Below are 19,118 nucleotides of genomic sequence, written 5' to 3' on the forward strand. Positions count from 1 at the left end.
TGACATTAAAGACATTAAATAAGGAGCTAATTTGATTTTAGATGTTAGATTTTTCTGCAAATAATTACAATATTTTGTTTTCACTGTAATAAAGTATACAGGGAATACATGAACAAGTATTTTAAAAAACAATAACTAACAAGCAAAAGATAAAAGTCTTCATTAACATTCATTTTTTTCCCCTACATGATGCAGTGGAATGCATGTGAAATCAGTTTTAATAAATAATTTATTGTTCACAGGTTGCTCTTTCATAGTCTAAAAACTTTTCTCATTTTTGATTCATTTAAAAGTACAGATGGTCTCAAATCAAAAGTAAATAGTTCACATATAGTAATAGCATAATAGCTATTGAATGAACGTGGATAGAGGCTCAGAATATTTGACCGGGAAAGAATTTGATGAGAACTAATTGATTTCATATTGAAGAGATTTTTTACAAACTGGAAACTTCTAGAAAAAGTCCAATTAATCTCAATACAACCTAGGAGAAACAACTGAGATATTGAGGAGATCTCATTTAGGATGTTTCTTTCCCACAGAACTCAACGGGACACAAGAAATCTTCTCCAACTCCTCGTCCGGTTTCATCTTTATGAAACAAACACTCATAATTCACATTAAGTGCTTCAGCAAGAAAGTATATAATCTACTGCTGCGCTGTCGACGCACAACCTTTAAACACCCTTCACACAATCCTTGATCTCAAACGAGCATTATTCATATATCCTCAGAGGAATGAAGCCCAAGTATTTGTCCGAGTCTATCCCACCATCCGTGCGCCACTGAATTATTAACAAACGACAGCCATCCCTCTAATTCATCATCCGCGGCATAAACTAATATTCAAATGATGTTATAAAACTGAAGCCGTTTCTCCCACAGTGGTGCCCTCTAGAAAATGACCTCGGGACTGAGCAACAGCGTTCCTGTCTCTCTATTTCGGTCTTATACCCACAGTACAATGTGGCGCTCAGGATCCATCAGTCAGGTTTTCTCCAACTCTCAGTCATGTGTACATCTCTCAACAGGCTGCCCATTTACTCTGATGTCTCTATTTCAACGATAACTGTTTTTTTTTCTCTCTAAACCCCCACCAAACACTCCTCCCCCCCTGCTCTCGCCCTCCAGTGGGTGCGGCAGAGGTTGGGAGAGAGAAAAAAAAAACGTTCATGTTGATTGGTTTTGATAATACCCAGCACTCTCGAACGGAGGGCTCTCCAATTGCTAAGTGTAATCAAAGAGTAGAGAGCATTATCCTGTGTCCGCGAGGAAGAAGGGGGTGGTGAGGGATGTGCTTTTGAAGATGTGCGGAGGGGCGACGGGTGGGAACGAGGGGGGCGGTGGGCCGTGCTCCCACGGGGGCCCCGCGGTTGAGGCGCCTAGAGCCATCCTCACCTTCGATTCTCATCTCCTCAGATCTCCCTCTGCCCTGTTTCACGCCATTACCGAGCGTTCTGATCTGACCAGCGCCACGGAGGGCAGCGGGAGCCGCCAAGGCCCGTTTTCACCTTCAGCTGTCTGACGCCCGGGCCTGTCTGCGTGACAGCAAACCTGACAGAAAGATGCAACAACTTGAATACACGGGATCTGTTCCGTAAAGTGTATCCATTCTGTCCTGCTGTCACAAACGTCCGTTCAAACATGCAGTCTAGCATACTCTTACTAATTGTGCAGTATGGATACTGTAAGGACAATTTTCTATATGAAAATGGTGACTATGTTTTTCCAAATGTGTAGTGTACAGCACACCGGGTGGAATATTATATGCATTTACATTTATGCATTTGGCAGACGCAAAGGTACACATTTACATTCTTATCAGTTCTTGCTTTCCCTGGGAATCAAACCCATGACCTTGACCTTGCAATTCCAGTTGGATAAAAGAACCAGGGGGACAGATTTACAAAACATTCTTAAGAATAAAAAAGTTCTTATTTACTAACTTAAGAATACACTACCGGTCAAAAGTTTGGAATAATTAAGAGTTATGTATTTGAAAGAACACTCGTATGCTCACTAAGGCTGCATTTATTTGATCAAAAATACAGTCGAAACAGTAATAATGTGAAATATTACTACAGTAGCTACATTTACATGGACACCTTTTGGTTCAATCGGAATGAAATCAATACGATTGATGAATCCAAACACGGTGTTTACATGAACGATAAATAAAGTAATCGGGTTGACGTGCGCGTTTATGTGTCACAAGTTTCAAATCAGAAGAGATTTTTTGACATGCGCACACTGCACAAATATACAGAGTTTCACGCTGTTCGCGCATAACTTTTCTCCTCTATTGGTTCTTTATTTGTTTTAAACAGCAGACGTAATATTAATCCGTCTCTGGTCATGATTTTGAGACAATGAGCATATTAACCATTTTGCCGTGCTGCTTATATTTATCACGCAGTAAAAACGCCCCTCCCCGCGGCCAAAACCAGACGTCTGTGGATGAGAATCCAAAACAAGGACTGGTGGGACGTTGTCCTGCTTCACTTCACAGACGCTGAGTGAAATGAGAATTTTAGAATGATGGGACACTTATATTTATATGACACTTTATTCAACAGGGAGACGCTCGTTCCGCGCATCATACGTCATTAGCCTACGCTATTTAACGTCATCGCACATGCGCAGTCCTTTCAGTTTAGGTTTTCAATCCGATCAAGTGTTTACATGTTCTCTCGATCGGATTACAAAAGGAATAAACCACCCCTTTCAATCCGATCGAAATTTCATACGGATCGAGCTCAATCGGATCGATTAAGGTGTTTACATGAAGGTTATTTAGTCTGATTGAGCCGTCAATCCGATTATAAGTGTCCATATAAACGCAGCTAATGTCAAATAAGTGTTTTCTATTTGAATATATTGTAAAATGTCATTTATTCCTGTGATGACACAGCTGAATTTCTAGCATCATTACTCAAGTCTTCAGTGTCACATGAATGACCCTTCAGAAATCACTCTAATAATTTGTTACATTTATTTAGTGCTTATTCTGGGCACTCAAAGTGCTTTACATAAGGAAGGGGGGAATCTCCTCAACCACAACCAATGTGCAACATCCACCTGGATGATGCGACGGCAGCCATATTGCGCCCACCACACACCAGCTTATTGGTGGAGAGGAGACAGTGATAGAGCCAATGAGATGCCGGGGTTACACCCTATTTTTCGAAACATCCTGGAATTTTTAATGACCACAGAGAGTCAGGACCTCGGTTTAACATCTAATCTGAATATTAGAATGTCATTCTAATATTTTAAATCTTTTGACCGGTAATGTAAAGTTAAGAATTTTCTTATCTTTTTAGTTAAGATTGTTCTAAAGACAAAACTTAGTTATGATATCTGAACTAAAAATGATTATTTTGGCATTTTGTGTAAAAAATATAGTTGCAGAACAGCAAAATAATGATTTGTCACCGTGGAAATGTAAGGTCAAAAAGAGTCCACTGCATTGTGGGATACATTATAGTAATCCGTGCAGTGCGCTCTGGTTGTATGCTGCACATTTCGGCAGATGTAAGCACGTCCCCTGGGGACTCTGTGCATCCAGAAAATGCATACTATGAACAGTATATATACTAAATCCTGCAGCAATAGTATGGTAGCATGCTATTCCAAACACTGCCTTACAAAAATTGCATATATAAAATCGTTGTATGTGAAAATAGTATGCAGTGCATATTACAGAAATGTTAACCCTGTAAATGCTTGCTTTATTAAGGTTTGTTCGTAAGCATAAAAGTAGCAGTAACCAAGTGTTGTACTTTTTTGACCACATGGTTGCACCAATATTGTTTTATGGATCTGAGATATGGGGCTTTGAGCCAGTGGAGTGTATTGAGAATGTTCAGTTATCCTTCTGTAAAAAACTCCTGCGTATCAGTACAGGTGTAAGCAATGTAGCTGTTTTGAGCGATCTGGGTAGATTTGCATTGCCTACTACCTATATGAAAAGGTGTATCATCTATTGGATAAAATGAGTGTCCATGTCTAATTATCGGTATCCAAGAAAATGTTATAATATGCTTTTTTAGTTAGATGAAGTAGGTAGAAAAACATGGGTTTCCGGCATTCGAGTTCTATTGTATTTCTATGGTTTCTCTAGTGCCTGGGAGGCTCAAAGTATAGGTGATATAAGAACATTCACATCTATTCTGAATCAACGATTGAGAGAAAAAGCACAAAATGCATGCTACACATCAGTTTTAGAAAATAAGAAGTTGAATATATATTCTCAATGCAAGTCCTTGGTGGTACAGGAGAGCTACATTGCATCTATACATAACATACAATTGGTACGATCACTGTTTTTGTTTAGATGCTCAGAGCACTGTTTAGCTATAGAAACAGGTAGATGGAACAATATACCAATGACAGAGTGAATCTGTAATTATTGTAATCTAACTAATACCTCTGTGATTGAAGACGAGAAGCGTTTCTTGTATTTCTTGTATAATTGTTCTTTGTGCATGGATCTGCATACAAAATATTTGGGTGATCTCACACTTGTTGGTGATGTTTGTACTGATATGTCACAGGTCTGTGAGTCGAAGCATGCATGGAGATTGGCATTGTATATATATCATGGAATGAAGAAAAGAGCATCTGTCATGCTATTGAGACTTGGTGGAACTATGGGCCGAGAGGCCATGTATTCCTGAAATAAATTTGATTGATTGAACCCTGTAAAGCCTGACATTTGAAATAATAGTAAGAAAAAAATGTTTTATATTTGAATAAAAGTTTTTTTTGTTGAGTATCGTATTTGACACATCAAGAGTTTATGTACTATGATATAGGACAATATGAAGCTAAAAAAAAAATAATATTCAGAGGGCCAAAACAGATAAAAAATAAGGAATCTGGTTCAGCTGCTGATATTTCTATGGCTAAAAAGTAAGATGCACTTTCGACTTTACAACTTTGCAGAGCTTTTAAATTCACAGACAGCTATATTACACACTGCATGAATGGGAATATATAAAAAAAAAACATAATAGGGGCACTTTAATCATGCTGATTATTTAAAGATCTTAAAAATGTGCGTATCAAATATAACACATTAGGTTTATAGGATTAAGAAGGCAGTAGACTAAACAAACAGTCCGATTTTCAGAATAATATCTGAAAGCATTAATCATATACAGACAAGCCCTAAGTTTAGTGACTCAGAAAGCACAAAAATAGCCGTCATACATACTAAGCGGATGGTCTGGTGTCTGAGACGGTCCATGGCTGGAGCGAGAGGGCCGAGAGTCTCTCTCTCAACTTTGTGCCATCGGAAAGCGTGAGCGGGACGAGACGGGTGATGGATCAGCAGGTGAGAGAATTTATCACTCATGACAGACACGAGAGAAAGTGAGCAGAGCTTATTTATGACTTCGGATACAGGCTGAAATTGATATCCTTTACAGAGCTAAACGCCTTTAAAATGAGTAAACAAACTGAAGGGAAAAAAGGCTGAATAAACAGATATCCATCACTGATTTATGCTACAGCAAAATGCTCTGTAATATCAATATTTGGTGCACATGGCAAGGACACTCTTATACTGTATTCGACGGCATAAAAAGCGAGCTGTAATAATCCCATCAGCTATAACTGAGGCGATATCAATATCACATGATCTAATTAAGAGACTCTTTATATCAATTCGTGCAGCTCCAATTCAAGGCAACACATGTCATGTTTTATGAAACGAGGATATAGGAGAAGCAAAATGTATTGTTACGAACACCTCAGCAACTGAAAGATAAAAAATATTCCCGTCAAGTTTCAAGGTGTGAAAAATGTTCTTAAATCCATTTCATCATCACCTTTACCTTGAAAGCCCTGACTCGAAGAGAAAATCCAATGTGTTCATGAACGAAACCTCACAGTTAGAGCGAACAAAGCCAAAACCTGCATTTTAAGTTGATTTCTAAAGTAGGTGTGTGTTTTGTTTGCCATTAAGGTACAAATGTGTGTTGCATTTAAGTGTGAGGTGATACGTGCTTTGTTCTGCTAGCTCGACGTGTGATATGTCTGTGTGTGTTTGTGTGAGAGCAGATAGACGGGACTCTGAGCTGAAGCGCCTCGGCTAGGATCAGACATGAGGGCAGACAGGTTATCGCGTACTTGACATCAATAGATGTGCCACAGCAACCAGTGGAACCAAAACCTCCCCCGTCCTAATCCCCAAATCAGAGAGAGAAAGAGAAAGAGAAAGAGAAAGAGAAAGAAAGGTGCTAGCCCAGGAGGTGTCTAGAGACAGATGATAGATGTGATGTGCAGGTTTGAAGGAATTTATGAATTATGGGATTTTTTTGGGTGAACTGTCTTTTATTTATTTCAGATAAATGCTGTTCTTTTGAACTTTCTATTCATCAAATAATCCTGAAAAAAAAAAAAGTACACAACTGTTTTCAACATTGATAATAATAATAAATGTTTCTTGAGCATCAAATCATCATATTAGAATGATTTCTGAAGGATCGTGTGACACTGAAGACTTCAAAATTCAGCTTTACCTACACAGAAATCAATTGCATTTTAAAATATATTCAAATAGAAAACAGTTATTTTAAAGGGGTGGTTGATTATGATTTGACTTTTCTAACTTTAGTTAGTGTGTAATGTTGCTGTTTGAGCATAAACAACATCTGCAAAGTCACGACGCTCAAAGTTCAAGGCAAAGGGAGATAAAGAAATCACTTTTTAAGGACTTCAACAAACAGCTGGTAGGGACTAAACGACATTCCTCCAGGGTTAGTGACATCACAAACCCTAAAATTTACATAAACCCGCCCCCGGGAATGAGATTTATAGATTTTTAATGACAGAATATGCTAATCAATGACTAGAAGATAACTACACATAAGCTACATAAATTCATCAACTAACCATTCAGAAATGTTGTCTACATGTTGTCACTTCTTCTTGAGTCTCTCCATTATTGTCCGACTTCGGTTTGAACATAAAAGGCTAAAAGTTTTTGACATTTTCAGTGCATGTCTGTGTGAGGTAAAAGGACACAAGCTGTTGAAGCTCCGCCCTCTCTGCTGGGAGCAGCAGCTCATTTGCATTTAAAGGGACAGACACAAAAACTGTGCTTTTTTGACAATTTTAACATGCTTTATAAAAATATCTGTGGGGTATTTTGAGCTAAAACTTCACATACACACTCTGCGGACATCAGAGACTTACTTAACATCTTGTGAAAAGGGCATTATACCACCCCTTTAAATTGTAAAAGTATTTCACAATATTACTGTTTTTGCTGTATTTTGGATCAAATAAATGAAGCCTGGTGAGCATAAGAGACTTCTTTTAAAACATAAACATATATATATATTACATATATTAAAACATAACCATATAAATATATATATTTTTTTATTTTTTTATTATTATTATTTAGTTACATTCAGTACACACATACAGGCCACTTTATACTTCGTTGAACCTTTATAACACATCGAACCTTGAAGCAGATGGGCTCCAGCAGCAGAAGACACACCAGGTGTCGCTCCTGGCAGCTGAGAACAGGAAACTGAGGCTTCAATTCACACGGGCTCACCAAAATTGGTCAGAAGATTGGAAAAACATTGCCTGGTCTGACGAGTCTTGATTTCTGATGTGACATTCAGATGATAGGACAGAATTTGGCTTAAACAACATGAAAGCATGGATCCACCCTGACTGTATCAATGGTTCAGGCTGCTGGTGGTGTAATGGTGTCAGGGAGACTTTCTTGGCTCACTTTGGGCCCTTTAGTACCAATTGAGCACCGTTTAAACTCAACAGCCTACCTGAGTATTGTTGCTGACCATGTCCATCCCTGTGTCTCATCTTCTGAGGGCTACTTCCAGCAGGATAACGTGACATGTCACAAAGCTAAAATCATCTCAGACTGGTTTCTTGAACATGACAATGACCTCACTAAACTCAAGTGGCCTCCACATTCACCAGATCTCAATCCAATAAAGCATGTTTGGGATGCAGTGGAACGGGAGATTCGCATCATGGATGTGCAGCCGCCAAATCATGTCAATATGGACCAAAATCTCTAAGGAATGTTTCCAGCACCTTGTTGAATCAATGCCACCAAGAATTAAGGCAGGTCTGAAGGCAAAACGAGGTCCAACCAGGTACTAGCACAGTGTACCTAATAAAGTTTTTTAATGTAAAATATTTCTTCAAAAATGAAATTTTATGTTATATTGTAATAATCATAAATGTGTTCCATTTCAAGACCAAATGCTTATTTAAGAGCAATACTGATTGATGATAGTATGTTGAAAGTAGTATGCCGAAGATGCCCAGATGTTGACCATCTCTGGTGCATTTTTGAAGTTTATAGATATTTTTTGGATAACACCCCCTTGCGCTATGAAAGATGAAGAGTGGTTTGCTTGCCACCAAGCTGGTGGTTTGATGGTTTTAAAGGGGTTTTGAGCAATTGAGTCAGCAGGGCAGGACGGAAAACAAGCTAAAACATCTTAAACCAGTTAATGTAAGACCAGCAAACTACCTTAGGCTAGTCCAGCAGGGTTATCTTTCAAATTTTTGGAGAACGCAAGGCTGAAGCTGCAGTTTTTAAAAGCACTTAAGTAATAAAGTAATTCATTTATCTAAATCAGTGCATCAATTCGTGGTCTGTTTTCCAGCAAGTGAAAGACCATACATTTAAAAAATTCTACAAAATTGTTGTGTATACTAGCACATAAATGACCTCTAAAATGACAATGACTAATAGACATGGTGTAACAGCCACAAAACCCCAATTAAATCTTCAAAGGTTTTTCCAAGTGTTTCATTAAGCTTTTTAAACACTGTCCACTCAGTTCAAATCTATCTGAAGACGTCACCCAATTTAACTGTGTGGTTTATGTACTAACTGATGTATAAAGAATGTCTTTAATGTTTGTGAGCATGTTGGAAAGCAGGAGCACAACTCACTATCTGTGTGACTGGGGGCCCTTGTTTCTGCGTCTCATTTGTCAATGGAGGCCGGTGTGTGTGTGTGTGTGTGTGTGTGTGTGTGTGGTTAATGTGATTCAGAGACCTGGATCCGCCACCCAGTGCAATCAATAGCGGTTTCATTTCACAATCTCTCAATGCCTTATAAAGAAAGCCCACTCCTTTTCTCTCTCTCTCTCTCCTTCTCTTCCTACCCTGCAACAGCCAACCTCCTTCTTACGGCTCTCCCGTGGGTACCGGAAAGATCCGTGCTCACAGACACACACATATATGCACACGGACACAAACACACACGCGCTCCCCACCTGCCAGCTGGACTTAATGCCCAGACATTAAACCTGTGAGCACATCCTGCGAGCCCCAAACGCTGGATGAGAGACAGCAAGTGTGTGACCCCGCTCTCTAAATCAATAAAAATTGGTGAAGCCTCTCACTATAAAACACAATGTGATATTCCTCCTGCAGTACAGATGGGCTGGTCACACAGACAGACTGATAAACAAACAGTGTAGCTGGTGCACACGATGCGCTTCTGGTACGGGTTACTAATGCCTGGCTCACACTACAGGAGTTTTAAAATCCTAACCGATTTTGAAATCTGGTTGAAGCACAAACTTAAGGAGAATCTTTGCAGATTTTTTCCCCCAAATCTTAAACATGCTCACACTACAAGGTTTGAAAATCGCGGTGCACCACACACTACAAAATGTTATTAAGATTATCGTGCCAGAGGAAGCGTCTCACGTGATCACGTGACGCAGCAGATCTGAAGTGTAAAAACATGGAAACATATGGGATATGCATTGCCATGAGACACACACGCATGCACGCACATACACACGCACAGAGACTTTGAACCTACCGGTACTTTGAGTTAAGAGCTTAGATCGGGCCCAAAAAAATCAAGCCCGACCCCTACCCGAGCCCATGCACGTTGTGTCCAAGCCCGGCCCGGCCCGACACAACACAACACAACACAACACATTAACATAACTGTAATTATGAGCCCGAGCCCGATTTAAACCCGACCATTTTTTTTAATACGTGGGCCAGGGGCGGTGCGAGATATTTTTTTAACGAGGGGGTGCTAGATAGCATATAAATACTATTGCAAAAATTGTCCACTTAATATTTAATATTCATTCAATCATTTTAATTGTCACAATTAAAGTAGCCTATTCGTTTTATTAAATTGACCAAGCACAACATTCAGCATTCAATCAAATATTAATTAAAGATTTATTATTATTAGGCTAATAATGTTAACATAATATACTATCGTTATTTCGGCATAATATGTGTGCGTGCAACAAGCTAGATGTGCATTTTTAAATCCGGTGATGCGTGCATTGATTTTGAAATCCACGTGCTTTTTAACGCGCTTTTTAGTTTCGGTTTCATTACTGAACATGTAACGTTTGTGCCTGCTGACCACAGCGTAATACTTATTTATTTAGCAATAAATAAATGGAGATAAAAACGCATATCGAGTTGAGTCATTTAAAATTATCTCAAGGGAAATTCCTTCAGCACGACAGCCCTGCTGTCTTTTTGACAGCACTGACGTAATCACAATCTTGCTCATCCCGATAAATATCAAACATGTTTGATATGATCGGGGCGAGCCCGATTTGTGTGAGAGCAGATCGGGAGGGGCAAGATTCGATCTGTGAACGCCTCACATTACCAGATAATCTGCGCCGAACATCGGAACCGATCGAGGTCCTCGACAAGATTTTTTCTCAGATTCTCGGGAGGGGTAAATCGGGCATAAATCGGCCTAAAACTCCTGTAGTGTGAGCCAGGCATAAGGGTTTCAACATTGCCATTGGAAAGACAATCCATAAATGAAATCTCTTCAATATCTCAATTAGTTCTCCAAGACAGTAATGAGATTTAACGGAGGACAAAAAAAAGAATCAAGTCTCTGCTTCTCAGATGTTCTCCCAGAAAAAAAAAAGAAAAGAAAAAAAAGTTTCCAAGGAAATCTCAGCTAATGGTCAATGGCCAATACAATGTCAACATATAATATAATATAATATAATATAATATAATATAATATAATATAATATAATATAATATAATATAACAATATAATATAACAATATAATATAATATAATATAATATAATATAATATAATATAATATAATATAATATAATATAATATAATATAATATAATACATATTTATTAACACATGTACATTTATAATTTACTTTTGGTAATATAATATAACATAATATAATATAATATAATATAATGTTAAATTATTTAAATATAATATAATAAAATATATGAAAGTTAAATTATACATTAATAAATACATTTGCATTTATAATTGATATCATTTTATTCCCAATTTTAACATTTTATTTAAAATAATATAAAAGTTAGAATTGTATTTTATACACACATACGCATATAAATGAAATATTTGTACTGTCATTTTACAGAAATGTACAATAAATGATTTTTTCGTTCATTCATTCAAAGTCCTCTTTTCAAAAGTAAATGTAGATAATTTTACTCATATAAATACAATTCAAGACCAAATGTTCTGAGCTGATATATACTTTCATTTAATAGCTCTAAAATCTTTTTCACGTCAGTTGTATGTCAAAAGTTTACTCAGTTGTGCCTTTTTTTATTTCCCCTATAAATAATTTTAGGATAAACATCTGATATAAAGTTGATACTTAAATTAAGCACGACTGAGAGACATGCAGCGTGATCACTAGTGGAAAATGTCTGACCATGTGTCCATTTGTAAATATATGTGAGCTTTAACACACTGAAAGACTGATTAGACTTTTACTCACAAGGTGAGTTTCCAGGTAGAGTTTGAGGCTGTCGATATCAGCTCTGGGTGGCGTCCAGTTGTCTGTGGTTTCTAGAGCGTCTCTCAGCCAACAGATGAACTCATCCAGTTTGCTGACAAAACCCTGCAAGAGCAAACACACAACACACAGGCACATCAACACGGTCAAACACAGCACATGTGATTGTTCTGACATCAAATGTCTCGAAATATAACGATCCAAACCAACCAAACAATATGTTACACACCACAACACAACAAATAGGACTTCAGAAAAAGAAAGTGTTTTGATAAGGTTTGATAAGCTGATGAAAGTTTCGGAGTGAGGGTTTGCATGTGTCACACAGTAGCTGCCCTTCATGAGCCTCTATGGCTTTTTCAATGAGAGCAGGTTCAATGTGCTCGGTGTGTAAATACTGCCATCTGCTGGACAAACGAAAAACTATACAGACGCCAAAGTTGCTGATTCCAGTTTAACCAAATACTGCCCTCACTGAAAAATCAAAACCGTCTGATTCTAATCCCATATGACTTTTTCATCCATCCATTCAATAAAAAGACGTTTTACATAATGTCCAAACTGCTTTGTTCTACACAACAAAAGTCGATGGGGTGTTTCATACTCCAAAAAGGACCAAAGAAAAACAAAGTAGACTATATTAGCATCTATATATCAAGTCTTAGCATTATATGAAGAACCGACCTAAATTTAAGTTGTTTTTCAATGATTATCTTCTACCACCAAATCTGTTTCATAAGACTTTAGAAGTAATGTGGACTTCAGATGCTTCTAATGGTCCATTTTTACTTTCACTGTATAGAAATGAGAAGCTTGGACATTATTTAGGGCATCTGCATTTGGAAGCAAAAGTATGACGTGAAGGTAATGTGGGTTCTGATGACAAAATGCTCATTTTCGAGTGAACTTTTCCTTTAAGTCTGTGGTTAACCAGGGGGTGAACGACGAGGATCTGAGACCTAATTACAGTGACAAATATGCTCGTCTTCTGATGTCATACGTGCAAACGGATCAAAAACCATTTCATACAGTCTCTAATGAACCATCTGAATGTAATATGAGAAGATTTCGCCCTTTCTCCATGGCAGCTCCTCCTGCTCATTATCTAACATTGGCGAAAATCAAAGATATTGATACAAATGACCTCTCCGCAAACGCAGGCTAAAAATCCCATAATTTATCGACTGTTTGGCCTTCACCGGCAGTCAAGCTTTGATGTGGGTGAGACTGGCTGTGCTTTCAAAGCTAAAATGCTGGAAAGGAATCAGATCTGTGTGAGAACGCAATTTCAATATCAGAGTAAAGCCTGAACACTTCTCCTAACGGTTTCTATCTGGTCTATATAGTTGAACAGTTCGACTGGACCTGGTTTTGAGTTGGCAGACTGTTTTGGTCAAGCTGGTTAGAGCTGGCAGACCACTTTTAAGTTGAAAGAAAGCCCTCAAACTACTGCACATCTCTCCAGCTCTGCTGCAATATGGTACATCTTCATATAGACCAAAGGAATTCTGCGAAATTGTGGCAGTCGATGAAGATCAATAGATACTGCCGCTAAATTATTCCCCTGGCAGGGACGGCGTGCGATTCACTCTCATCTCGTGCACTGATAAAGCTCTCAGAGCAGATGAATATGTAGCCGCTGGTCACGGCATTAACTGAGCTTGTCACCAGACCTGTTTGTGAGTGTATTACAGAGGGAGGAAGAGAAAATGAGACACGACTCTATGCCCCAGAGAAAGAAAGAGACAGAGAGAGAGAGAGAGCTAATGGGTGAAAGCAGTCGGTAGCCGCCAAATTCATATACAGTGTGAACTGAACACCCTCAGAAACCAATCACTGCTTTTATCACCATATTTGCATTGTCTGTTTATATGTGTTCAAAAGGAATTGTTCACCCAAAAATGAAAATTTTTGGTTTATTTAATCACCCTGATGGCATTCCAAATATGCAAGCTGTTCCTTTCCTTTCCAATGGAACGCAAAAGGAGACTTTTTTGGAGAACAATCATGCAGCTCTTTTCCATAAGCAAACAAAACAAAACAAAACAAAAATGACATTGCTTAATTGTCATGAAAATAAATGTCAACACAAAATAGGCTTCATTTTCTAAATGCAAAAAAACTAATATGCATGTAGTTTTTTGCATTTAGAAAATGAAGCCTATTTTATGTGTGTGTATATATATATATATATGTATGTATATATATATATGTATATATATATATTATATGTGTGTGTGTGTATATATACACACACATATATACATATATACACCTATATACATACATATATATATATACACACACACACATATACATATATATATATACACATATATACTGTATATATACACATTTATATATATATATATATATATATATATATATATATATATATACACACACACACACACACACATATAAAATGTGAATATACTGCAAATAGAAAGAAATGAACTTGCTGTTTGCTGCTGTTTTTCATTTTCCAATGGAAATTTAGATATAGAATTTTTTTATTTGGCAGCTACTAGTATTTTATTAACTACGGCAAATATTTTTTTAATTTTATTATATATATATATATATATATATATATATATATATAAAGAAAAATTTGTGCATTCTTATATTCACTTTTATTACCATATCTGACACTAAAAATGAAGATAAAGATGCAAAGACAAAGATATGCAAAGAACGATGGAGTGGGGGAAGCAGAGGACGAGAAAGACAGAAACAGAGAGAGAGAGAGACAGGAAAAGACAAGGAGAAGGGGAAGACGGGTTTGGTGGCGTCACACATGACTAGGCCCCTGAGACGCCCCCAAGAAGAGGCTTCAGCTGCCAGCTGTCTGTTGCCATGAGAATGAAGTCATCTCCAGCGGCTGAATACTAATGTAATCAATCACCTCCTCCTGTGACACGCATCATCTCAGGTGGATGTGGCTGCCTACCTCCGCCCGCTCCAGTGAGCTTACTGCACACACTCACACACACGCTTTCACAGGAACCAAAGGAAGGATTACAGCTGAAAACTTTTAGGGCATCCTTCCCTTCACTAGTCATTCACCTCCATCAGATCGGCATGATTGCAGTGGTTACTGTTCATAAGACATGAGAAGTGTTGTGAAGTATATTTCAAAAATGCTTTCTATGCTGTGAACTGGAGTCCATGATTGATCTTCTTGGATGAAACAGAAGACTGAATTTGCAGGTGATAAAATATGAATTAGTGTGAACTGAAAGAGTTCCAGTGGATAAAGTCCAGACATTGGTCAAAATATGCCTACATCAGGATGAATGCACAAATTATTCAAATACAGTATAACCATAATCTCCACCAAAATACTATACTTACTAATGCAAACCCTTAATTAATCCATATGACGTCATTCAAACAGTGCAAGAATCATTGCTTAATTTTTTTTTTTTTTTATTGACAATAGTGAGTGATACCAAGTTACTTTGGTTTTACAGTAGAAACAATAACTGTAGTTTCTACTGTATTTGTGGGTACTATGGCATATTTTTTAAACCAAAGCATCCTATATCAAAAGTTGAAATACTTGGTTTGCAAAGATTGCATCTAAAAGATCTTGTTAAATAAACTTAATTTGAAGCACTCATCATAATTGACTCAATTTCATAAACAAAGACATTACATGACTTTTGGTGTTCTTGGTCTGTTTTTATATTTGACCACCAGATGGCGGCAGTATCCCATTATGTCTCTGAGGCAGTAAACAAAACAGTAGATCTAAACTCATGGCCAGCAATCAGGAAACAAACCAAAAAAAGTGTAATGATTTAGATCTCATCAGCAATGCATTTTTGAAAGAACATAGATAAGAATTACATTACTACAAGAAATGGTAGCTTTTATTTAGAAAGATTAATGCAGCTAGATTGCTTAATTATAGCTAAGCTCGAAACAGAATATTATCTTACTACTTACTGCAAGATGGCATACTGAATATTGCCTATTATTATAAATGAATATATAAAATAATAATAAGTTAAACAGTATGCATTATCACATGATAAACATTTCAAACAGCTATGCCACATTGTTGTCACATTTTTATGACCTCTCTAGTTTGTCTCATGAGGTGTGGCATTATTGTTGGCTCCTATGACAGCGTACTTGTTGCTTAGTTGCTTTGGATAAAAGCATCTGCTAAATTAATAAATATAAAATGTAATCTTTTAAATTTGCATATCCATGTATAGTTATTTTAATAATGTTTAAGCCTTTGTGTGATGTATGAACACTACATTGGAAGCATTGCATTATGGGAGACAGTATTCCCTTCAGCTATTGCATACGTAAATGTACTAGGTCATCTGGGTATTTCCATGCATACAGAAAATATGCATAGTGTGCAAAGTGTACATACTTTACACTTCAGCAGTATTAAGAGTAGCATGGTAGTATGCTATCCCACACAGTCTGACTAGTTTGGGTTTCCTCAAGCACCTGGGTCCTTTATAAACGATTGCATGTTCTTAATTTTGAAGCTAATCATTTAATTACAGACTTGGGACTGAAGAGAGGTTGTCAAGGAGCACAATCCTGTTAATTAAGCTTTGAATATTAGCGAAAGGCTGAGGTGGCTTGTTAGTTCATTACCCCTTTAGTTATCAGCTGTTTTTAATATCTGCTTAGTGTAGTGACACATATTAGCTGCCGCCTCAATGTGAATGAGGATTAAGGCATACAAATTACTTCCTTAATAATTATACCCCTTTTAAATTAGATATAAACTATAGAACTGTGATAAATGTAAGTTTAACCATCGAGAGGTTCACCATTATCACTCGGTTGCTCATTTAGCTTTGTTGAGTGAATGGCTATCTAAAGAATAGTGTACTAACATACTACTTTTCTGCAATATATCACATGTATATTAGGATTTGCCAAAATAAGCAGAATACAAGGGCAGTACACTGGACAGAATAATGTATACCACAATGCCTGCACATTGTTGGGATGCTATCTGAAGTGGAAGAGACTACAGCCACTCATTATCTGACCCGACTGCTGAGAATCAAAACTATTTTACTAAACACAATGGTAACTGTAACTAAACTGCACTCATATGCAACATGGTGAGATCATTTGACAACAAATGTAGCATACTACAGTCTGAAATGTTTATAATGGAATAATGCATTTACAGTTCACACTGCACAGTATTCAATACCCAGTAAAATGAACAGTAAATAGCATATACAGCATTCAGTATATACAGCATATATGTATATATATATATATATATATATATATATATATATATATATATATATATATATATATATATATATATATATATATATATATATATATATGAAGAGTTCAGATGCAAAAGCCTCTAAGTGCCATCTGAAATCTTCTTCTAGAATGATCATTTTTATCAAGCTCGTATAATTAAGTTAAGTAGTTTCACTTAAATGACAATTAGTAGGTCATTTTCATTGCTATTTAAGTGAAATGACTGAACTTAAATATACAATCTAGTTAAAAATGATCATTCAAGAAGAAAATTTCAGATGGCACTTAGAGGCTTTTGCATCGCAACTCTTCATATATATATATATATATATACTGTACATTATACAGTATATATGGAACAGATTAAAGTATATACTGCATGGTTTTCTATAGCACAGTATACAGCATATACTCCAACAGTAAGTAGTAAGCTAGTATTCTTTTTCAAACAGCCTTTGGAAAGGTTAAGAATACTGTACCAAAAAACAGAAATCTCTTACCTCAATCTTCGCCCAGACATCGTGGTAGTTCTCTTGGTGCTGAATATCTGCTAGTAGTTGCTGTATCAGGGGTGTGCATTGGAACATAATCTTTGGTGCAATGGGCCGTCCATTCGATATGTTTCTTCCCCTGGACTCTGGTGTACTTCGTGCACCTTCGTCCTCAGATAACAGGTCACTGAGGGGCCCAGACTCTATGCTGTCATCAAGAGAAGGAGCCACGCCGCTCGAGGAGGTAGGTGAAAAGCGCCCGGCTCGGGAGGACTTTTTATAGGGGTGAAGCAAAAGAAGATCGGAGCTGCTCTCCCAATCAGGGTTGACCTCAGTGAGCTCCCAGTCATCCACGTCCTGGATGGACTCTTGCAAGCCTCTTTCCGGTAAAGCCTGAGCAAGGCTTTCCAGCTTCATCGCTAACATTTCTGTCTTTTTCAGCTGGGCTGGAAGAGCGAGGAACTCATCCGAACCATACCAGTGTTCTTTGGGGCTGTCTGATGCATTGGAGATATGCAGAGCATTCTGGTTAACAATCCAGAGAGAGCCTGTGGTGGGAGCTTGATCGCCGGGGCTGGAGGACATTTCCCGTGGGTCGTGGTCTGAGATGTCCTCCCCTGAAGATGGTGGTGGGCTGGAAGAGTCACTGTAAGCCTGCTTGGCTTTGGAGTGCATAGTCTTGATGTTCGTCAAGTGCTTCTGAGTTTGAAATCCCTGCACGGCCTCAGATGAGCGTCTCTCCAGTGGGACTTCACCAGGCACAGATGGTCTCTTGAGACCCATTCGCAAGTTCCTTCCGTTCATAGCATGGAGACTCTCGTAGGATTGACTCCCACTACCTGGATAAACTGATTCCAGCTCCAGCCAGAACTTTGAGCGATCCGGTGTATCCAGAAGAGATGGAGTGCTTCTGCTCAAGTCAGCCTGGTACTGGAGAGGTGAAGGCCTACTGAACCTTGTGTTTCCATCACTCTCCAGGTACATGGGCTTTTTAGGCAAAGGCTGTGTGGGAGAAACATCACTCCTAATGGCACCTTGAAGAGGGCGTTTGGAAAGGGCAAAGCTGCTATCTCCCTGCATTGCTGAATCCGGTGTACTTTCTTCTTCGGTGGGGCCACTGATTGTCTCTCGAGGTTCCTGGATGGAAGTAACAGACTCTTCTGCAGGTGAAGATGACACCTGGTTCTGTCTAGAGGCGGCAATGTTGAGGAGATCCACACTCTGAAGCAGTTCTGGAAAGTCTTGCTCCAGCTCGGGATAAAGGGAGCGTGGCCCTCGACCTTCTGCGTCTTCAATGGGACTGTAGTCGCTCAGTTCATAAGCAGTAATGCCACAGTCGAGGGAGAAGTAGTCCTTACTGCACTTAATGGTCAGCTGGCCAGAGTCATCCACTTCTGTTAAAGCATCCAGCCGAGCCTAAAGATGATCAAGATCACAAAAACAAACAGACTATTCATTTGCAAACTCAAATTTAAAATGTACATCAAATCTATCCTGTGCTGAAAGAATTGTTTCGGGATAAAAGTGCGCTTTGCTGCAA

At 38.0% G+C, this 19,118-nt stretch overlaps 1 protein-coding gene across 2 annotated transcripts in view; it reads right to left on the reverse strand.

The window, feature by feature from the left end:
* The window catches only part of akap6 (A kinase (PRKA) anchor protein 6), a 178,597-nt gene that overhangs the window by 111,403 nt on the left and 48,076 nt on the right, over positions 1 to 19,118 (reverse strand). For both annotated transcript variants that reach the window (XM_081347605.1, XM_081347606.1), the window contains 2 exons: positions 17,588 to 18,994; positions 11,799 to 11,921 (listed from right to left, as the gene is read on the reverse strand). In XM_081347605.1, coding sequence (XP_081203731.1) covers positions 11,799 to 11,921; positions 17,588 to 18,994 — 1,530 coding nt within the window. The remainder of the gene's footprint in view (positions 1 to 11,798; positions 11,922 to 17,587; positions 18,995 to 19,118) is intronic.

This window comes from Scardinius erythrophthalmus (genome assembly GCF_964197995.2).
Source record: "Scardinius erythrophthalmus genome assembly, chromosome: 19".
Lineage (NCBI taxonomy): Eukaryota > Metazoa > Chordata > Actinopteri > Cypriniformes > Leuciscidae > Scardinius > Scardinius erythrophthalmus.